The sequence below is a fragment of the Meles meles genome, chromosome 18, assembly GCF_922984935.1.
Source record: "Meles meles chromosome 18, mMelMel3.1 paternal haplotype, whole genome shotgun sequence".
NCBI classification, from domain to species: domain Eukaryota; kingdom Metazoa; phylum Chordata; class Mammalia; order Carnivora; family Mustelidae; genus Meles; species Meles meles.
This window is the reverse complement of record NC_060083.1, coordinates 38230164-38253743: the sequence shown is the minus strand read 5'-3', so window position 1 is coordinate 38253743 and position 23580 is coordinate 38230164. Positions and strand designations below refer to the sequence as shown.

The 23580-nt window shown below is 39.8% G+C and overlaps 1 protein-coding gene across 9 annotated transcripts in view; it reads right to left on the bottom strand.

Moving 5' to 3' along the window:
- Positions 1-23580, bottom strand: part of SPAG9 (sperm associated antigen 9) — a 139580-nt gene that overhangs the window by 13759 nt on the left and 102241 nt on the right. For 5 of the 9 annotated variants that reach the window (XM_045984293.1, XM_045984294.1, XM_045984301.1 and 2 more), the window contains 16 exons: positions 22080-22210; positions 19627-19683; positions 18440-18613; positions 17327-17456; positions 14794-14883; positions 14204-14371; positions 13596-13767; positions 12128-12346; positions 11431-11626; positions 9782-9907; positions 8493-8573; positions 7635-7702; positions 4802-4950; positions 3238-3409; positions 1268-1381; positions 5-43 (listed from right to left, as the gene is read on the bottom strand). In XM_045984293.1, the coding sequence (XP_045840249.1) occupies positions 5-43; positions 1268-1381; positions 3238-3409; positions 4802-4950; positions 7635-7702; positions 8493-8573; positions 9782-9907; positions 11431-11626; positions 12128-12346; positions 13596-13767; positions 14204-14371; positions 14794-14883; positions 17327-17456; positions 18440-18613; positions 19627-19683; positions 22080-22210 (2086 nt within the window). The remainder of the gene's footprint in view (positions 1-4; positions 44-1267; positions 1382-3237; positions 3410-4801; positions 4951-7634; positions 7703-8492; positions 8574-9781; positions 9908-11430; positions 11627-12127; positions 12347-13595; positions 13768-14203; positions 14372-14793; positions 14884-17326; positions 17457-18439; positions 18614-19626; positions 19684-22079; positions 22211-23580) is intronic. The other 4 variants (XM_045984295.1, XM_045984296.1, XM_045984299.1 and 1 more) reach the window with 1 other exon arrangement.

The following is a 23580-nucleotide window of genomic DNA, read 5'->3' as shown; positions in this document are numbered from 1 at the left end:
TTACCCCTCAGCCCCAGTAAGCGTCCCTGGTGGAGGATTACGGCTACAGTGAGAGAGGAGGAAAGGGACATGGAGAGGTGCATGGCAGAGGGGACAAGCACTACCATGAGCCTCCACTCTCGCGGCTTTTCTTCTGTCTGCTGGCTTGGCACTCTAAGCTCCTCACTACAGTAACAGAATCCAACTTGGTGTGATACCAAGTAACATGGAAAGTTCTTACCAAAGCTTCTGTAGACCATCTCTGCTCAAAAAGGACTATTTGATTCACTGTGATTTTGCTTTTCTTAATTATAAAGCGATTTCAGAGAATAAGAACTTAACGGGGAGCATTTCCTAAATGCAAATATTTCCCCCTTTTAAGAAATTGGGTTCAAATAGCTATGCTAAAATGGAATTCTCTTTTATAAAGAAGGGAGATGAACTCATGCAGATTTATAAGTAATTGCACAAAAGACAGCTGGGATTAAGAACTTGAGTTCTTCAAAGGCTCCAGACAGACCACCTTCCAAGCATCTCCCCTTCTCCCTGAAGAAAGGCAGGGCAATTCCTCAGAATTATTTTATCTAATTATCAACTTATTTTCTGGACTTATGGCACTTGTTTTCAAACCATTCCCGGCCCATGAATTCTGTAACACAAAAATGCTTATTTGATGAATAATCAATGTAATGGAACATAATGAAAAACATACAATGTACACTTTGTTCACAAAAATAACAATAACGAAACATAATGTAAAAAACATACAATGTACATTTTGTTCACATCCTTTTCACATACAGGAGAGACGGCTTGTCTCCAGCATCACAAACACTTGCTAACCTAAGAGACTTTTCCCACATTTTCAAAACCTCAAATAAGCCAAGTGGAATATCCTATAGTAACTGCCAGAGGGATGTGAAGAACCAGAATGATTCTAGGCCGTTTCTGGACATTGATGTACTAACCCTTAAGAAAGCCAGACTTCAGCCTTTATTTAAATAATGAAATAGGACTGTGATCCCTGAATTACAAAGAAAAGCCTCCCACAATGGAACATTTTTTAGTTACAAAGGCTGGTCCAGACAGACACTATTAATTCGCTACAATGTATACGTTTTGTGGAAGTAATGAAGAGACAACAGTTAAGTCTTTGTCATTAGTTTGATTTCCTGAATTACCACAGATTAGCAATACCAAAATCATTCCCTCTGCCTGAATTCTGGACACAACTACACCCTGCAACTCTTCTGTCTGCACTGTGACAGTCAGCTAAAAATATACTTACTTTCTGTCAGTGGGATGGAGATGATGACACCGTTTCCTGTCCCCACCCACAAACGATTGCAAGACACCATAAGAGCTGTGATCCTCACAAAAGAGAAGCCCAGTTTTCCAGTACCTGTACAGTGGGTGGGAAAAATTTTTATTGAGAAACTAGAACAGATGATGTCTTAAGTTCCAAATCCCTTAGAATGGCTAGATTAATACAAGACAGAAGAAAGTGACCAGAGCTAGTTGGATGTTTCCTGAAGGTGCACACCACAGCAAACTTTCATTGGGCTTTATCACCTGTCTGATAACTCACTGTTAATGGAAAAAGAAAATTCTACAAGTAGCTGACATTACATGATCATTCAGAAAGAAAATACTGTAAATCAAGAGGTAGGACACAAGATTTAATTAAGGAGCTGCCAAACCAAACCAAACCCAAAACAAACCAAAAAATAACAAAAACAGTTTGCCAGATTGGAAAACCCAAGGTCCTTTGTTTTTATAAGCCGAAAGAGTTCTACTTTGCCTTAAATTTATTTGCATAGATAAGAACAATCTTTAACAGAATTTACACTCTTTCCTTATTTACACATTTTGATTCTAGAGCAGTTCTGAAATTTTAGGGTATCACAGGCATGTAATTTAGGGAGAACAGATGCACTTTTTTTATCTGAAGGGAATTTTTACAACTGATTTTATTTTCTGAGACTTGAAAGGAAAATTCTTAAACAGATAATCATACATTTAAGACAAATAGCATTTACTTACTCACAAGTTCTATTTACAAGAACTGAGAATATGATCACAAACAGTGTTAGAAGCCTTAACTACTACCATTCAGTCTAAGCTAGAGATCTTTAACCTATGGTCAAAATATATTCCTGAAATTGGGGGGCCTGGGTGGCTCAGTTGGTTAAGCGCCAGACTCCTGGTTTCGTCTAAGGTCATGATCTTGCAGTCCTGGGATCGAGCCCCCCACTGGGCTTTGTGCTCAGTGTAGAGTCTGCATTAGATTCTCTTTCTCCCTCCTCATCTAACCATCCCCGCTTGTGCATGCTCTCTCTCTCTCTCTCTCTAAAATAAATAAAATCTTTAAAGAAAAGTATATTCCTAAAATTAGTTTGCATTTATGACCTTCCTAATACTCAGAGTGCTAGATTAGGGACTAAGGATATAGGATGGAACAAGCCAGAGATGGTTCCCACTCTTTGTGGGCCTTCTGGTCTTTGGGGCAAGAAAGACAACAAACTAGAATCAATTATTATTGATGCAACCACAATAATAAGCCCATGAAGAGAAAGCACGAGAGGACCTTTATCATATTGGGAAATCAGGCAAGGTCTGTTCTCCAGGTGACATTAAGTTTCAGCCTGAAAGCCAAGTAAAAAGGGACCAAGAACTTCTCTGGCAGAGGATATAACACATATGAGGAGCCTGAAGTGGGAAGGAACCTGGTGAGCTCAGGTCAGTATGAGCAGACCAGAGTGAGTGAGAAGAGTGGTCCAGGTCCCTGGACCAGTTCTTCTGGTGTTGTCACAAAATGTCACCTCACCTAAGGTGGCTGGTGTTACGTAAGTATGTCACGGTGGTATTGGCACACTGGTTACTATGCAGCGAACAAACTGCAGTGGAAACACAGAGACCGGTTAAGAGCTTCACGGTTATCTAGCGGGGTAAGGATGGTGGTCTGGCCTACAGGGATAATGGTAGAGATAAAGAAGTAACTGATTTAAGATATTTTTGGAGACAGACTTGACAGCTCCCAGTGATGGATTAGGTGTGGGGAATAAGAGAGGAGTCAAAAATGATCCCAAATTTCTGTCAAGAGCCACAGGGTACACGGAGCATCTGCCTGACACTTTGAGTGATAAGAGCTCACCAGTCCTGAGGCAACTTATTCATTCGTTCTACCTAGCATTTGAGACCATTTAAAAAGAAAACATTTTATTCAACTGACATAGATAGAATGCTTTGGAAGCTTACCTAACATTTTGCTTACATAAGGCTCAATGTCCACATCCTGTAGGTGCTGGTAAGTGTGTGCATGATAGAGACGAAGTGTGGAATCCAAACGAATGGAGACCCACACACCGTCACCCACCCACGCAAGCTGCCGCACCTGGCTCTCTTTCCTGGGGTGCGCGTCAAACGATTTCTAGGAAAGATTGTTCAATCACAATGTTATTTTGATTAAACAGGAGTTCATGTTTAAAAACTGTGCTAATTTGCGCAGCAATCTGGCAGACCATGTATTAGAAGAGGCACGTAGATACTACTTACTAAATAGGATGACTCTGACATACACAAATGCTTTTATCCCAGACTGCAGAACAAAACGCAGAACAAACAGCTTCAGGATGCTAGACTTGGGCACTGTGCAGGGTATCAACTTACCAAAGTAACACTGGCATATCCAGACTCTGTAAGAGTGTTCAACAAAAAGCCTGAATTTGATCTCAGGATTTTGTATTGCTGCAGAGCAATGAATGAAGTAAAAGCCTATTTAAAATTAAACAAAAAGGAGGGGTTCCTGGGTGGCTCAGTAGGTTAAAGCCTCTGCCTCCAGCTCAGGTCATGATCCCAGGGTCCTGGGATCAAGCCCCGCATCAGGCTCTCTGCTCAGCAGGGAGCCTGCTTCCTCCTCTCTCTCTCTGCCTGCCTCTCCACCTACTTGTGATCTCTTGTCTGTCAAATAAATAAATTAAATCTTTAAAAATAAAATAAAAAAAATTAAATTAAACAAAAAGGAACCTATACTGCTCTGTGTGTGTATATCTGCATGCAGGAACTAGATTTGGAAAAAGGGATAAGGACTTTTACCTTAAATTTTTCCTGCCCTTTTTCTTTAACAATTAGAATGAATTTGTATATTGCGGCAAAACTTTTAAGAGAGCAATGCTAGGAGGTTTTTATTTTTAAAACAAGTGGCCAATTGCAATCTTATTTCTCAGTCTCTGACACAGGTATGAATTTTCCTGGATCCACATGGAGTGGCAGAGACAGGGGAAACCTCCTCCCACAAAACCCACACATAAGTACACATATCAAGAACCAAGAATCCAAAAAATACACGTGTTACATTATGGATATTCAGACACACATTTAAAACATTCATGTGTGAATCCTCCTTCCTTACAAAAAACAAAAAATAAACAAACAAAAAAAGCCATTTCCCACCATAGTCAAAAGTGGCAAGAGAGGTGAAGTAACACAGAAAGCTGTCATCCAGGGGCACCTGGGTGGCTCAGTTGGTTAAGCGGCTGCCTTCAGCTCAGGTCACGATCCCAGGATCTTGGGGATGGAATCCCACACTGGGCTCCCTGCTCAGCGGGGAATCTGCTTCTTTCTCTCCCTCTGCTCCTCCCCCCAGCTATCTCTCTCTCTCCAAAAAAATAAAATTTAAAAATCTTAAAAAAAAAAAGCTGTCATCCAATCCATCACTGATATGCCCTTTAGACTCAGAAAACGGTTTCTAAAGAAGTTAAATATAACTATAGTCTTCAGAAAAGGCAAATTCAGTAACAAAAGCACGCATAGGTTAACTCACCTCTATTTTCATAGCCTTCGGCTGAACCACATAGACTTTGTTCCTATAGCCACACCAGACTTTGTCATGTACCACAGCCATACACCGGACGGAATGGTGAGGCCGCCCGAGGTCTAACAGGTGATAGTTGGACAAATCCCACTGCCCATCTTTAAAATAAGAAGTAAAATTATTAGTTAATGCATATCACCTTTCACTCAATTTTAACATAAGAAACATTGTATTTGGGTGCATTAATACAATTATAGGTGATCACTGCAAAATACCGCATAGTTTATCTTTTCTTTGCGGAGACTGAATTCTCTCCTTCTGTCTACTTACTGCACAGTTGGGGAAGATGTCTAATGAGCCATCCATGGCCTGGACACTCACTCGCTGTGATGTGATAAATCAGATACCAATTATCCGTTTGTAGTAACAGTTTAAGAATCAGAATGGATTTAGTATTATTTTCTGGATAATCTTTCTCCCACTTGCATTTTGATTTATATTGTAAATGTTAAGGACAACACATTGCTAATAATACTAACACTTCAGGAATTACACACCCAATAACCTCTGATGGCAGAAATACAAATGGGAATCGGCCACTGAAAGCTTGCTTTTGTAGAGTCGGCTTGAACAATTTCAGTGAAAGAAAACGTACTGCCTCACAAAGCGGCCGTTCCATTTTCCAAAAGCTGTCACTGAAAAATACTCCCCACACCTAACTAGTTGACCCTAGAACGTCATCGCCCCTTGGTCTGCAGCTTTGCGCAATGGGCACAGAAAAACTCAGTCCTACTTCGTACTGCCCTATGTTTTCTCCTCTCAAAACGAAGCACTCTTGGGATGTGCTCTGTATGTATTACGGTTTGCAGACCCTTCATCCTAACTCCACTTTATCTGTTTGTTTAGCATGCGGTCAGTCCACCGCAGCGGAGCAGGTGATCACCAGTCCTGTTCTGGACACAGGGTTCTAGGAGGCTGAAGGTGTTCAGTAACTTGTATTAAGTTTGGGGTCGACCTTCAGGTACTTCTCATTCTTCAGACATGTTGCCCCCTTTTTACTCTTCTGAACCCCAATGCAGAACTTTACATTTATACTTATTATGTCTTTTGTCTGTTCTTCAATATAACTTTGGGTTCAGCTTGCCAAAACATTTATTTATTTATTTTCAAATAAATTATAAAAATATATAAATTATTTTTAAAAGATTTTATTTATTTATTTGACAGGCAGAATTACAAGTAGGCAGAGAGGCAGGCAGAGACAGAGGAGGAAGCAGGCTCCCCGCTGAGCAGAGAGCCCCATGCGGGGCTTGATTCCAGGACCCTGGGATCATGACCTGAGCCTAAGGCAGAGGCTTTAACCCACTGCGCCACCCAGGCGCCCCCCAAAACATTTATTACCACGTTTTTCCTAGGCTTTTGTACTTATTAGCTGACTGACCACGAAGGGACTGAAAACCTGTGCCTCCAGTTTCTTCATCTATAAAATGAGGATGACAACAGAACCTTCTTCGTAAGTTGTTGTGAGGATTAAACTCAGAGTCTACAAAGGGTCTAAACAAGGAAAAAGAGAGCCCCCCAACTCTGATGATATCAAGTCATTAAGCAGCAATCTCTAGGTACCAGTTAGTTACCAAGACACCTAGTCATCATCTACTCTTTATCTTTCCAAGCCCAAAGACATATGAGACTTGGGGAAAAGCCTTGCTAAAAATCCAAATTTAGGGGCGCCTGGGTGGCTCAGTGGGTTGGGGCCGCTGCCTTCGGCTCAGGTCATGATCCCAGGGTCCTGGGATCGAGTCCCACATCGGGCTTTCTGCTCAGCATGGAGCCTGCTTTCTCCTCTCTCTCTCTGCCTGCCTCTCTGCCTACTTGTGATCTCTCTCTGTCAAATAAATAAAATTAAAAAAAAAAAAATCCAAATTTAGTGTGTCTCTGCTTATGAAATATTTTTCTGCTCTAGCAATCTAGCAGGTAGGAAATGAATGATCATTTTTGGCTGATACCTGTACCAAGGAGTTAGGAAGTGTCATATGCTCACTTCTCTAGTTCCCTTTTAACTCAAGGCAGGTTTTTGGACCTTGACCACCCCTCCCATCTGCAGATGACAAATATACTGGTTTTAAAGAGGAAGAATAAAAATAATAGGACACGAAAATGACTAAACCATATCCAATTAGAAACTTAAAAAAAATTTTTTTCCAAATATAAGTGGATGCAAATTATTGGGTTAAAGCCTCTGCCTTCGGCTCAAGTCATGATCTCAGAGTCCTGGGACCAAGCCCCACATTGGGCTCTCTGCCTGCCTCTCCGCCTACTATCTGTCAAATAAATAAATAAAATCTTTAAAAAAAATACTGAACAACAAAAATGCCAACCTTCCCTCTCATTAAGTGTCTCCTAACTGAAGAAGTATATGAACGAGAAACAAGTGCCCCCATCTCACATTATGCCAGAGCAACCTGAAATAATAAACACGTGCACTCACTATCTACTGAAGTCATATACTGTTAGTGTTCAGTTTAAACCTTTATTCTCTCTCTCTCTTTTTTTTTTTTTTTAGAATTTATTTATTTGAGAGAGAGAACATGAGAGGGGAGAAGGTCAGAAGGAAAAGCAGACTCCCCGTGGAGCTGGGAGCCCAATATGGGACTCGATCCTGGGACGCCGGGATTAGCACCTGAGCCGAAGGCAGTTGCTTAACCAACGGAGCCACCCAGGCGCCCTAAACCTTTATTTCTTCTCTTATTAGGTATCATTTCTTTAAAACACAGTCCAATCTGCTAGAAAATGCTTTTGCAAAGCAACAAATTGGGCACATCATATATTCATAACAACTCACCAACTCCTCTGTGAAAGATTGCAAGGGTGCCATCAGCCAGGGCCACTAACACAATTCCTTTCACGTGTCTGCAAACAGGAAAAGGGATTTCAGGACTCTGCATGTGGGAATGCGGGAGGGACCACATGCTACTGAACTAGTTCAGAGGCCTTCAGAGGGCCAATCCATGATATTCCAGATATACCAGAACCTAAAGAATACTTTTATTTTTTTTAAGTCATCTCTACGCCCAGTGTGGGGCTCAAAGTCACGACCCCAAGATGAGGAGTCACATACTCTATGCTGACCCAGCACGGCGCCCCGGAACACACTCTCCTTGAGAAAGTCTTGCTATGAAAATGTCAGCTGAACTAAACAGCCTGTGCGGTGGACTTTCTTATTTCACTTTCCGGCCCCAAGCTGCTCTTGTCACAGAAGGGCCACAGACCCGAGACAGGTGCCTTAAGTGGAACTAACAGTCGGCTCTGTGGACTTTGGAGTTTTTGATAGCGACATACAGGAAAGGACTAGTGAATCAATGCCCCAGTCCACAACTCACTAATTCTAAAGAGTACCCTCAAACAAACAAATTAACAGGTATTCATTGGTTCTCTCCCCAGAGTACTATAGAACTCACCTGACAAGTTGGTGAGGAATCAACCTGACAAGTTTGACTTAAAGCTCTATATAGGAATTATATTACTTTGTATTAAGTTAGAGTTTTAATCTCATTCAGCTTCTCTGATTCCACAAGTGGGGAAGAAAAATCTGGATACTGACTTAATCATGAAGCACGTGTTAGCTTTAACAGTCTTAAAAAAGATAGCTTATGCCAAAATACATATTTTTGAAAGGAATAATTTCTAAAACAAAACTTACACAATACTGAGAATCGAATCTTTAAGTTTAATAGAATGGAGACATTTCCTCCACTGGGCTACAGATGAATGCACATACAAACTGCAAGAACAAAATCAAGACTGGTAAGGCACAGAGAACAGCAAGTTGTTGCTTACACCTAATAATGACCACAACGTTCCCTTAGGAAGTAAGAAGAGTAACACAAAAATCTTAGGAAATAACAACGAGAGTCTAACGCAAAGAAATAAGTTGCTTACGCAAAAGGAAACACAGAAGAGTGAAAAGTCAGAACTAGAATAATGCATGGTCAGTTAGTTTCAGGTTCCCACAGACTTCAGAATCCTTGGCTAAATCTGTTTTTAAAAATACTTTTAAAAGTAGCCTTCTACTACACCAAACTATAACTTTCTGATGACACACTAGCTTACATCAGAGTGGCAAGCCATGGCCCGCAGGCCAAATCGGTCTCCATATAGTGTGCGAGATAAAAGTGATCTTCACATTTTTAAATGGCTGGGAAAAACCAAGAGTATCTGTTGATGTCTGAGGCTTTCAGCATTCACACAGCGTTCCAGGAGCCCAGCTGCGCTCCGCTACGTGCGTGCTGCCCGCACAGTGGCTGTCTGCGCCAGCACGCCAGAGCTGAGAAGCTGCGAGAGCTCATATGGCCACAGAGCCCCACACATTTCTTATCTGATGCTTCAGAGAAAAAGCTGGTTGACCCTCCACTCTGCAGTATTAAGACTCCTAAGGAAAAAATGAACCCGTGACCTTACTTAACCTATGCAGAAGCACAGTTTTTGGAGACTCCTCATCGTACTAGAATGTGAACAAACCACATAATGTTCGTCATCATCTCCTAGGCTTTCAGATTGGGATCTGTCTGGTCTCCCTAGTGTGTTTTGCAGTTACATTCAGAATGAACTGGGCCTTCTCGCAGCCAAACAGATTAATCGATGGTATTTCCTGAATACATTCTAGCCTATATAAGCATTCTGTGCACCCGTAATTCTGTCTCTGGGCTGTTCAGGATCTTCTATTTCTGGATCACCCAGACTTTCAAGTTTTATTTACCTCTTCTTCCAAGAATATTACATAAAGGGAATATTCTGTGACAAAGAACTATATGATTTAGCACTCATAAACAATGCAAGTCCAGTTTATGAGGTAATTAGAATATCATCTCAAAATGTGTAAGTACATGAAGTTCTCTGCTTTAATACGCACTTTTTGTTGTATGCCTATGCACCACATTTTACTTATTTATCTTCTGATTCCAAAAGCTAATATTGAGAGTTGGCACCTACCACCCATTCTGAGCTCCAAGCCACATAGTTGGTAAAAGGCTACTCATCTTCTGAGCTTCTTCTCTCACCAGGTCTTGTTCACTTGGCAATACTGATAACTGATCTTTATACGCATCCGAGTCATTACTAGCAAGGTGGGGAAAAGGAAAGCATCTGAGTATGCTTAGCTACAGTTTTCAAGGACTGAACATTTCAACATTTTAGTTTATTTTTAGTTTAACAGCTTGAAAAAAAAAATCAAACACCAGCATTCCAGAAAAGCCAAATTTAAATGCTTATCATAAATATCTCAACAGCTGTACCAGAAGTAACATTAACATACTAAAGAGAACCAAGGTGCAGACAAGGGAGTTAAGACATCGTAATACAGCAGTTAACATCCAGACTTATAATTACGGTTCTCCCTTAGGGTTATTTTGAATTTTTTAACTTCTTTTCTTAGGGAAAAGAAGAGGAAGGCATGGTTTGTTATAAGACAAAACACACACACACACACACACACACACACATGAGAATGAGTATAAAGAATTTTCTAGGGGCGCCTGGGTGGTTCAGTAGGATAAGAGTCTACCTTTGCCTTAGGTCATGCCCCAAGCCCTGCATCAGCCTCCCTGCTCAGTGGGGAGTCCTCCTCTCCCTCAGCTCATGCTCTCTTTTGCTCTCTCTCTTAAATAAAATATTTAAAATTTTTTTTTTTCTAAAATAAATTATTATGCTAAAACACACTCATATTCTCTCCTAAGACCTTCTTTTTTTGGATTGTCAGAACACTTTTAGAAAAAGGTAAGTGGGCTATCAAATTCAAGAGAGAAAAACTTGTTATTCCTAAAAAGAGGACTTTTGGAGGGGGGAATTCTTTTTATTATTTGACAGACAGAGACAGAGAGAGAGAGAGCGAGCAAGCGCATAAGCAGGGGGAGTTGCAAACAGAGGAAGAAGGAGAAGCAGGCTCCCCGCTGAGCAGGGAGTCTGACTTGGGACCCTGGGATCATGATCTGAGCTGAAGGCAGACACTTAACCAACTTGAGCCACCCAGGCACACGAGATGACTTTATTCTTATATTAACAAATGTTAATAGACACTTACTGCTCTATAAACAAGAGGAGGAATATTAAATTAAAAAAAGAATCACATTTAGACAGATCCCTATCAGCTTGCTATAAAGGCCTAAGAAGGCAGAAAATAATGAATTCATTAAATGGGCCTAGATTTCCTATTGCTTTAAAGGAAGAGCTATTTGCCAGAAAACAAAATTTTAAAAAGTCATCCAAACCCACATGGGAAATCTAGACTACGAATTTTACAGCTAACTGGGGTTGGAGTGAAAGGAGGGCTGGGGAGGAAAATGGCACAGTTACGGTTTGAATAGGAATGAAAAAACAAATCATATCAGAGGAGAAAATGACCAGGAAGATTTTGACTATTGCACCTATAGGCAAGGGTTTCTTTGTGTGTTTTTTTTTCACCTTGTTTTGTTTTTTAAGTTAGAAGGAATAGAGAACGTGAGGGGAGGGGAGGAGAATCCAGAGCAGATGCAGTGGAAGGAGAGATGGAGACCTAGTGCGAATACTGTGGCTGCTTGAGAGGATTTTGTTCCTTTCATGTGAGCACTTTCCTGGTTTCCTAAGTTGCTGACCCATCTGCATACCTTGACTGATACACCGGTGAGAGGTCTTCCGGGATTTGAACTCCCAGAGGATCTGTGAAGACGTGTTCCGTGTACACGCCGGGCTGGGAGATGTCCACGGTGTCTTCAGTTGACCCTGCATTGCCTTCTGTGGCTTCCGTTGCTTCTTCTGCTGTTGGAACGTTTTCATCAACCTCACTATTTTCAGCTTCCTTTTCTACAAAATAAATAAAACATGCTAACTATTCTGAGTTTGAGCTTCTCCCCACACAAACCACCGCTACAGAATTCCACTCCACCTACCCCATCCTCCTCCACCCTATGCCATGAAATACAGAATTCTTGGGTTTGTTTTTGCTTTTGTTTTTAAAGATTTCACTCATTTGACAGAGAGAGACAGCGAGAGAGGGAACACAAGCAGGGGGAGTGGGAGAGGGAGAAGCAGGCCTCCTGACGAGCAGGGAGCCCAACGTGGGGCTTGATCCCAGGACCCTGGGATCATGACCCGAGCCGAAGGCAGATGCCTAACAACTGAGCCACCCGGGCGCCCCGAAACACAGAATTCTTGTTTTAATAGGCATTACAACAGTATTACAGTGTCTTCTTTTGAGCTTTTCGCCCTCATTACTTGAAGATCTAAATCGAGTAGAAGTCTGTAATGAGGCCTCTGGGATAGGCTCTGACTCCATACTGATGACACGTAAGAGGAGAGCGATACCTGGTGGTTTTTCCATCACTGGAGAAGCACCGTTGGTACTAGGGGAAGTGGCAGCTGCTGTCACACCTTCTGCAGAACAACCAACCACTGTGATGCCCCCCAACAGGCTGTCCGTCTCTGCTGAGCTATTGCTGGTCATGCTGCCACATAAAGACGCTTTGTCTACCTGTCCAGATTCTGAAAGCTCTTCTCCTGCAGGGTAGTCTGTTTCTCTTGCTCCTGAAAAACAAGATAAACCTTTTTCTAATAGCTAAGGAAGTAAGGTTTGAAATAAGAGCGTGCAGATGGGACAAACAACTACTAAAATATACCGCCAGCATGGTAACTTTAGATTTTACTTAAATTAACCTTCACAAAATGAGAAAGCAACTTCAAAAATTAAGATAATACTTCTATTACTGCAAGCATAACTAAACATGAAAATGTCAGAAGTGATACTTCTGTTCTTAATGAGTTCCTCAGCAGCCACCTAATGAGGTTAAAAACAAGGAAATCTAATATCTGACGAGTCAGTAAAAATAATTTTTTTTTAATTATCAATGCTATTTGCAATATGGACTTCCACCACTATTAAAAGCTCATTGCCCTAGGGGTACACAGTGTCTTAAAATATTAGTAATACATTGAAAAACTGAGCATTTACCATATAAAGATAAATTTCTTCAGTTTCCTTTATTCAGAAGGCTGTTCTTATTCATAGCACATTAAAATATTTTGTTGCAGTAAAATATACATACGTAACATCAAACTTGCCATTTCAACATGTTTAAGTGTACAACTCACTGGCATTATTTATTTACACAATGCCATGCAACCACAACTATCTATGTCTGAAATTTTTCCAGCACACCTTGTAGAAAATGTGTACCCATTAACCCTGTTCCCCGAGCCTCCCCCGCCTCTATTCCTATTAATCTCTAATCTACCTCTGTCTTCATGAATCTGCCTCGTCTAGATAGCTCATATAAATGGAATCGTACAACATCTGCCCTTGTGTGTCTGGGTTACTTTGCTTAGCATGCTTCCCAAATTAATCTATATTGTAGTATGTAACAGAATTACGTTCCTTCTTATGACTAAATAATATTCCATTGTGTAGACATATCGTGTGCACCCATTTTAACCCACTGAGCCACCCAGGCGCCCCTTGTGTGCACCCATTTTAAACCAATGTTTTAACGTTATGTAATATTCAATCCCAACTTCAGAAGCCTTCTCTTTCTCATCAATCTAAATAGACCCTTGCTCTTTGTCCACCAGGCATCTTCTCATGTTATCATTGTTTTATTCTCTTCGTAATATTTGAAAATCTTATTTAGTCACTTATTTCCAGTCTATTTTTGGTCCTCCCCAGCTAGAACATAAACTCCATGAGAGCAGTGCATAACTGTACCTCCAGCAAACAAGTCAGTTCCTGTCAGTAAAAAGGTATAGATGGTAGGAAGAGAGGGACATGGCTTCCTCTTACCTGGTACACTTGCTATACACAGAACATGAGAGTTGCAAACAGTGAAACTGTCTAGGATGTTGCCTGGTTGAATAGCATCAATAATGATAACTTTTGTAGCTGAATGAGTGCTGGTACAGATCCAGACTAGACTGGATAATTCTTCTTGATTTTTTAACTCCTTCTGCTGTTCCTATGTATACAGAGTAAGAAAATGAATGTTTAAAATGATATGTATGTGTACATATTCATACAGTTGTGCTATAACAGTAAAGGGTAATACTGTTTTGCGTTTGTTTTCAGATTATTTGAAAAGGCTAAAGATACAAGCACCTTTCAATATTAAATAATAGAGTAAAAAATAGCAGTTAAAGCTGGTTAATGATAAAAATGTTCTGTATCTTGATTTTGACGGTTCTTAAGTGGGTATATGCATTTGTCAAAACTCTTCAAACTGTTCCCATTTCAAGTGTATATACCTTATCATATGTAAAATACACCTCAGTAAAATGGACCTAAAAGAGAGCGTAAGGAACCTGCATAATAATCTCCGTTAGAAGCTGGACCAGAAGTAAGTTTTGAACCAAAAAGCTACAACCAGGAGGTCAAATGTTAGTGCATACACTTACCTTAAGTTCCTGGTCTAACTTGTCTAAGCTACTCTGGGATGCACTTCGCTGTTTACTGCCTTCTGTATCCAAACCAGCAACATCCTTGTAAAATACACTTGCTCCAACAACAGAACCACCATCTCTGGTCTTCCCACCTGATAAATTGACTCCAACAGCACACCACAGCTTTTTGGGTTTGAAAAAAGGCAGGGGGATAAGTAAGTCATTTTCGTTCTAAAAACGTTTAGAACTTTTCACATTTCTTTAAAAATCTATTGATTATGACTATAGGTCTTTTTGTTGTTGTTGTTGTTCCTTTTTTTCAAGTAAACTCTCCCCAGTGTGGACCTCAAACTCAAGACCCTGAAATTAAGAGGTGCACGTTCTACTGAGTCAGACAGGCGCCCCATGAATACAGGTCTTTAATATTCAAAGTATCCCAGTTTTATAAAATAAATTTATAAAATAAACAAATAAGTTTATAAAATAAATTTATAAAATGAACAATAACCTCACCCACAAAAGCAGAATTTAAACTTTTCTGGTTTTAGAAAGAAAATCCATCCAGAGTTTAAGAAATATTTCCTTTAACTTCAAAATTAATTTACCTTCATTGATGTATCTTTCTCATCTAGAGGTCTGAGATATACAGGCACAGGTAGATTTTTCATCTTATTTTCCCCTTGGCCATTGGTCACCTAATAATCAGGGGAGGAGAGAGAAAGACACATTGGTAAGTCTCATCAAAAGTGAACTCGCAGAACCACTGAGCCATGGGCAAGCAATGCTGGTACATCCTTCCTCTTTGAAACCATGTCCAAGTTAATTCTGTTATTCTTATTTGAAAAAAAAGCAGAAAGTCAAGTGGCAATTAGAAAAAGAAACAAGATACTATGGGAGCTCAGAAAAGATACACTACTTCATGTACATGTTAGTATGTTTATGCGTGTATGTATACTCATGTATGAGTCTTTCAGGGAAAGTGAGTATCGAAGTAGACAAGTAAAGCTCCTGTAAACATGAACTGAGGTTTAAGTCAACAGTTTGAAAGGTTACATGACAATGGCTTCTTAAAACTTCTAAAAAACAAAGGTTTTTCTGAGCACCTGGGTGGCTCAGTCAGTTAAGAGGCTGACTCTGAATTTCGGCTCAGGTCATGATCTCAGGGTCCTGGGATCGAGCCCGCATCGATCTCCCTCTCCCTTTGCCCCTCTCCCCTGCTCACCCTGCGCGTGCTCTCCCTCTCTCTCTCCTTCCCTCTCTCTCACTCTGAAATAAATAAATAAATCTAAAAATATATATATATTTTGAAGATTTTATTTATTTGACACAGAGAGAGAGATCACAAGTAGGCAGAGAAGCAGGCAGAGAGAGAGAGAGAGAAGCAGGCTCCCTGCCAAGCAGAGAGCCTGATGTGGGGCTCAACCCTGAGATCATGACCTGGACCGAAGGCAGAGGCTTAACCCGCTGAGCCACCCAGGTGTCCCTAAAAAAGATATTTTTTTAAAAAATAAAATCTTCAATGAAAATACAGCAAGATACACATGCAACTCAATAGCAAAAACAAAACAAATGGATTAAAAAATGGGCAAATCTGAATATTTTTCCAAAGAAGATACAGACTGCCAACAGGTACACGTAAAGATGCTCAACATCACTAATCATTATGGAAATGAGAATCAAAACCACAATGAGGTATCATCTCACACCTGTCAGAATTGCTATTATCGGGGCGCCTGGGTGGCTCAGCGGGTTAAAGCCTCTGCCTTCAGCTCAGGTCATGATCCCAGGGTCCTGGGATCGAGCCCCGCATCGGGCTCTCTGCTTGACTGGGAGCCTGCTTCCTCCTCTCTCTCTCTCTGCCTGCCTCTCTGCCTACCTGTAATCTCTATCTGTCAAATAAATAAATCTTTAAGAAAAAAAAAAAAAAAGAATTGCTATTATCAAAAAGACAAGAAGGCAAGGATGTGGAGAAAAGCAAACGCTATGTACTCATAGTGGGAATGTAAACTGGAACAGCCATTACGGAAAACAGTACGGAGGCTCCTAATAAATAAAAACAGGGGCGCCTGGCTCATTTAGTTGGTAGAGCATGCGAATCTTGATCTTGGGGTCGTGAGTTCAAGCCCCATACTGGGCACAGAGATGACTTTAAAAAAAAAAAATTAAGAATAGAACTACCATACAATCCAGCAATTCCACTTCTGAGTATTTATCTGGAGAAAACAAAAACATTAACTTGAAAAAATATATGCACCTCCATGTTCACTGTTAGCATTACGTACAGTAGCCAAGACATGGAAATAACTTAAGTGCCCATCAATAAATGAATGTGTAAGGGAAATGTGGTTTATAAATATGAAGGGATATTATTTAGGCATAAAAAAGAACAGTAGTTTTCCATCTGTGACAACATGGATGGAACTTGAGGGCATTATGCTAAGGGAGGTAAATTCAGACACAGAAAAACAAATACTGTATGATCTCACTTCTGTGTGGAATCTTAAACAAACAAACATACAAAGCTCATAAACACAGAGAATAAATTGGCGGCTGCTAGAGGCAGGGGTGAGAGACAGGTGAAGTGCTTCATAAAGGAGGTCAAAGGTACAAACTTCCAAAATCAGTCCTCGGGATGTAACGTACGGCACAGCAACTGTAACTAGTAATACTGTACTGCACAATTAAAGCTGCTAGGAGAGGTTAAAGTTCTCACTACAAGGAAAAAAATCTGTAACCATGTTTGCTGATGATGTTAACTACAGTTACTGTGGTGATGATTTCACAATACATAAAAATATCGAATCATTATGTTGTGTACCTGAAACTAATATAATGCTGTATGTCAATTATCCCACAAAACAAAACAACAAAAAACCAACAGATTACCTCAAGTCCATGCACTTGGTAAACCTCCTGTTGACCCCCTGCCTCCTCACAGACTCGGGCATTTCTTTTGAGTTCTGAGGCTCCAGAAAACAGCCCGAGAACCACTACCATCAACCCTTCTGCAAGTGTGTGCCAAGTCCATGAACTTCAAGTGAGCAGGTTTGAGACAGGTATTTAAATTCCTTCATGCCCAGACATACTCCTCTCCCCTAGCACTTCCCACTAGATGCTCATACCATGTTCACACCTTACCTGTTTGTACTTCTGAGGCAGACTCCAGCCAAAAGCCTGCACTCTACCATCTTCCTTCTGAACATGGGCCTTTACCTGCCGATACTGTTCTCTCTTCTGTTCTCTGCGCGAGGCTAAACTAGCTTCAGTTCTAAAATGCAAAGAAATTTCCCTTTTTAATTAATTAAGGGAATATAACAACAGCAAATCTCCCCTTTCCTGCTGAGACAGCAAAAACGACAACAAAAAAATAACAAAATTTCAGTTAAGATTACTTCAGAGATCTGCCTTTCTAAGAAGTGTTATCCTAAAGCCGGCCTTTTAAAGTTGTGCAGTGGGTACAGCGGTCAAACTTTAACAGACTGGCAAGCAGCTTACTTTATTATGTTGAATCATCAGCCATCCAATTTCTATTAGGTTTCAGATTTTGGCCACATGAAAGGGAAAAATTCTTAAATATTTTTAGTTCCTCTCCTTTCTTTGTTCATTCAGCAAATATTTACTGAGAATTTTCTCATGCCAGGGAATGTGCTAGAAGTGACTAAAGATCAATAAATCCATATATTCTTAGGAAGATAATAAAGGTTAATTTCTGGACACCACTGCTTTGTTTCAGAAGACGGAAACACAAACTAACTTGCTGTATATGTCTTAGTTAACGAATCTGTGTGTCAGGCACTTTACAAACTTTAATTAACCCTAGTGCCTCTGAGACAGGTTATCATACTCAATTTACAGCCAGAGAAACTGGGGCGAGAGGTTAGTTTGTCCAAGTTCATGTTCACCTAATGAGCAGCAGAGTCAGGAGGGAAAATCAACTTCTGGCACCAAAGGAAATATTCAAACATTTAGGATAAAGGCTTATATAGGCCTTTAACATTTTGCTAATATTTATCAGTGTTATTGAGCAGCAACAAAAAGATATTTTAAAACAACTTCTTCTGTTTATGAAACCTGTGAAATGCAATTTTCATAAAAGATATTGACTACAAGTACTTAAAGGTAGGCAGCCACATTACAGAGATGGCTTCTTTACAGACTTAGGGGCACCTTACCACTGATCTGATAAGGGGCAAGAATGTTCTGAACTATTAACTTATTTGGAGCATAACCACTAGTCTGCAAAATACTTACTCTTCGCTAAGGAAATCAAAGGCTTTGGACTTATCCCCAGGGAGCTGAGATAAGGTGCTGCTTCTTTTCTTGACAGAAGGAGTAACATGAGAGCTGGGTGCATTGTATTTCAAATTAACAGGTGGTTCAGGCTTCTTAGTAGTATTACTTGAGGAGCTGAAAAGTCGGCTGAAACTAAAAAGAAAAAAGTGAGAGAGCAAGAGAGAGCAAGAGAGAGCACCCACTAGAGAGTGTTATTACATGCACTATAAAAAACAATCCATAACTTTCCATAAATTCCAGAGAGCTTTTACAGGGCCGTGAATTAGAAACTGGCAGCAAGATTTTTTGTAGTCATATGCTGCATCCTTAGCAATAACTCAGAGCCAAACTCAGACATCCAGGAAAAAGGAACTATTGCTTAGAATGGCAGATCCTCGCACTTTAATTAGCAATTCATATAATGAAAGGAAGAAACGCTGAAGTACAGGGAACTTCTTGTAATGAAGGAGTAAGATGGGTCCTAGCTCTTACTTGGTAAGCAGTTGTTAAACAGCAAGGTTATAGCTGCATGGTTTGAACAGAAGCTTAGTTTGCCAGTTCTAAAAGTAGTAAGAAAGTACTGGAACACTTACTATCATTTTAACACACATCTTACACATTTTCTCATTAAGCTCAAATTATATATCTACCTTCATATCCATTTAAAAGAATTAACACTTCTATTAATAGCAGATTCACCAAAAAGGGTAAGTTTAAAGTATAGTAAGTGCGCAGTTCTTCCGGCATGAACATAATTCAACTCTGAAACACACAAACACACTCACTACTCAAACCTAGACATTAATTTCTATGCTTTACTTTGCAAAGTTCCTTACAATCACACAACCAGTGAATCCATATAACCTATTTACTGAGGATCCACGTAATTATCACTCTGAATAATTCCCCATAATTTTTATTTAATGTAGCAGAAGATTCTACCAAGTGCATAAGCAACAGGATGCAGCTTACGACAGCATATGTTTGTCCTCAAGAATAGCCTTACCGAGCTGGCATGCTACATATCAAAAAGAAAAAAGTTCAACTTAGCTATATACTCCAAATTTTAAAAAGAAAGGACACAAAATCATTCTCAGAAATATATTTTGACTATAATCTTGTCTCAAAGTGCTCTCTAATGTCTTTATGTGTTTTTGGATACTTACAACTGCCAAATGCTTGACCTTTTTTTTTCCTGCATGGCTGGATTTTCTCTCGATGCACTATATTTAAAAAGAAAAACAAAGAAAGAAAAAAAATGTTTTTATCAGTGAGGTGTTTTAACTTTTTATCTGAAGAACAGGGGACACATCAAAGAATTCAGTCCACTGACCAAGATTGTCATCTGTGCTGTAGACAGCCAACATGCCTGAATGTAAATATTTAAAAAAAAAAAACAAGATTTATTGAAGAGAGGTATCTTCAATAAAGGTATTATCTTCAATAAAAGAGAAAAGGTATACTCCCTTTTGTCAAAATATTGTCTTGTGAATCCTTAGCTTTATATAAAGGTCTCAAACGTGCTCATGCTCCAACTCTCAAAAGATAACCTGTACCTTTACTGTTCTGACGGGTCATTTTTCATAGGACTAATACTTTCCATTACTGCAACGATGACCAGAGAAAGGGATAAATGGATTGATAGGTAGTTCAAGAAAATTTCAGAAAATAAGATGCTCCAAACTAATTTAGTAAGGTAGAAACGACTCTGATCTCATTATCCGGGCTCACTTTTCACATTTTTTTAAAGGACTAAATTGAAAACATCTTTTAATTCAATGGGAAAGTAAAAAAAAAAAAAAAAGACACCACTTTTTTTTTTCACTTGTAGACTACCACATGGCTGCTAGAATCAAAAATAGCAATGAAAAGTGGAGGCTGCTGGGGAGCCTGGGTGCACAGTCGGTTGAGCATCTGACCCTCGGTTTCAGCTCAAGTCGTGATCTCGGTGTTGTGGGATTGAGCCCCATGTTAGGCTCCATGCTGGATGTGGAGTCTGCTTGAGTTTTTTCTTCCTCCCCATCTGTCCCCCATTTGTGCTTCTCTCTCTAAAATAAATCAATCTTAAAAAAGAAAAAAGGGAAGAAAATGGAGCCCCTCTATCTACCTCAATTTTTAAGAAAGATTTAGTTATTTATTTGAGAGATGGTGGGGGGAGAATCTCTAGCAGACTCCCCTGAGCACAGAGCCTGATGACACAGCCCACTCTCATGACCCTGTGATCATGATGTGAGCCGAAGTCGAGAGTCAGAGGCTTAAGTGAATAAGCCACCAAGGCGCCCCATGTCCATTTAAAAAATATTTATTATTTATGTAAAATCCATTAAACATTTGAGTTAAGGACAAGTTTCTTAGTACATTAGCTTCTTGACCAATTAATGAAGATTAGAATACTGATCTCCTTCCTTCTCAGCAGCAATTACAAGTTTAACAAATCATAAATGTGCACAAAGTACTTTCATTCTAGTATGACACCAGTAAAGGACATATAAACTGTTAAATAAATAATGTGATCGCAAAGTAAAAGTTGGAGGTTAAAAAAATGTTCATAGGGGCGCCTGGGTGGCTCAGTGGGTTAAAGCCTCTGCCTTAGGCTCGGGTCGTGATCCCGGGGTCCTGGGATCGAGCCCCACATCGGGCTCTCTGATCAGCGGGGAGCCTGCTCCCTACTCTCTCTCTGCCTCCCTACTCTCTCCGCCTACTTGTGATCTCTCTGTCAAATAAATAAATAAAATCTTTTAAAAAATATTTTTAAAAATGTTCATAAACTTTAAAACAATGTGTCAGTGTATCTGTACTATTATTGGTAAATCTGACATGGGAATCCAAACTCAAAAATATGGGCAAATTTGGGGGCAGCTATTCACAAACATTTCATGAGCTTTTCCTGTTACTGAGAATATGGCCATTAGATGGCAGCATTAGATAAGATCTAAGATCAGATCAGTGAAGCTGTCCATGGAAAGTACATTTTGTATAAACAGCCAGAAAGGGGGTGGGGGTGGGGAATTGGACAAGAGTATTTTACATAAAGACACAAGTAAAAATGACTTAGTTTTCTGGGTGGCATGTGAAATTCGTATCTTTCTCTGGCATTACTGTAAAAGTAGTGTCAGTTTCTTTTTTTTTCTTTTTTTTCTTTTTCAAAGATTTTATTTATTTATTTGACAGACAGAGATCACAAGTAGGCAGAGAGGCAGGCGGAGAGAGAGGAGGAAGCAGGCTCCCCGCTGAGCAGAGAGCAGGATGCGGGGCTCCATCCCAGGACCCCGGGATCATGACCTGATCCCAAGGCAGAGGGGCTCAACCCACTGAGCCACCCAGGCGCCCCAGTAGTGTCAATTTCTATATTCTTTTGAAAAAAGACCATCATTCCTAAGTAATAATAATTACCTTTTAGAGGTCATGGAAATATTTCTCCAAGCACCCTTTACCCAAAAGGCACTCATTTTGATCACACATACTGTCCCTAATTCCTAGTGTTATGTTAGAAAGTATTCCCTAGTAAACAGAGTACGAGGTTTGGATCCTCAAGACTGGACTCCAGTTCTGAGTGAAGGAATATTCAAACCTAGGAAACAATATTAGAAAAGCACCAAGAGGCATGTCTCATACAAACCGAATCATCTCTGTCCATCGAACAGCTTCCTGAAGCTCCATCAATCTCTCCTTATATTGGTTTCTCTCCATTAGAACGCGGGCCATTTCTACTCTAGTAAACCGCTTCCTCTGGGCTGTGGGAATATCACTCTATAACAAAAAGAACACTGCAGATCACTTTGGCAGCCTATATCTGTTTTGGGTGTTATGTTAAACTCAAGCAGAATCAAAGCTTTGAAATGTTTCTTAATTTCTAATCTACTGGATCATTTAATGAAAAACAACCTAATATAAAAATAAAATCAATAGAGGTTTTAGTAATTACTTATGACTGAGAAGAGATAAACAATTTAATTTCTGAATAGAAATACAGATATTTGAACATACTATAAAGGAAATACAAAGAACAGTGTAGATTCTGAACTAAAACCAAGAAAGATGAACAAAGTTAATCTGTTGACATAGATTTAACATGCTTGCCTGGAAATGTTCCTTTAACAACATTATTTTAAGTTGATATTCTTTAACAAATACTAATTATTCAGCAATTTTTTACAAGTTAGTTTTAGTTCCGAAAGGGGTTAATTTATCTCAAACTACCCATCATCTACATATATTGGCTGGGTACCAAGGCACCCAATGGAAATATAAGCTGGAGACAAGTGTATTAACTATAATTCTTCTTAGAGAGAGCGAAGGATGTGAGTATGGTAAGGCTCAAAGAAGTATGCTCAAGTCAGCTTTCTTCTACTGTAATTCCTAAATGCTCTTCTGAGGAGAAAGACTGGTTTAATTATAGGGCTTTTGTTTTGCAAGTGTGAGTAAGAAAGAGACTGAGTTTAGCCCTTGGGGACCTCCTCCTCTGTCCTCCAGCAACAACTTTGCCTCTCCTTTAAAGGAAGTCAAACAACAGAGGATTCAAGGACTCTGAATATTATCAAACATAATGTTGAGTAAAAATAGTGAATCTCTAAGTATGAAATAAAAAACTGAAAATTAAACCATATTTTATAAGGATACATATATGTGTGACATGATAAAATTATTATTTTTCTAGAATTTTAAGTGAGCTCTAGACCCAGCGTGGGGCTTGAACTCACCACGACTCCAAGGTCAAGAGCTGCACGCTTTACCAACTAAGCCAGCCAGGTGCCCCCCCAAAATCCTTTTTTTGAAAGGTAAGAAAATGATAAATACAGGATTGTGGTCTCTTCAAGAGGGGAGGTAGCTTCAATGTTTGATAATGTTCTAGTTCTTAGGTTAAGTGGTGGGTTCATTATGTTAATTTATTTTTTCTCTTTTTCAATATTTTATTTATTTGACAGAGAGAAATCACAACTAGGCAGAGAGGCAGGCAGAGAGAGAGGAGGAAGCAGGCTCCCCACGGAGCAGAGAGCCCGATGTGGGGCTCGATCCCAGGACCCTGGGATCATGACCTGAGCTGAAGGCAGAGGCTTTAACCCACTAAGCCACCCAGGCGCCCCCATTATGTTAATTTATTATGTTCCATAACTTACCTA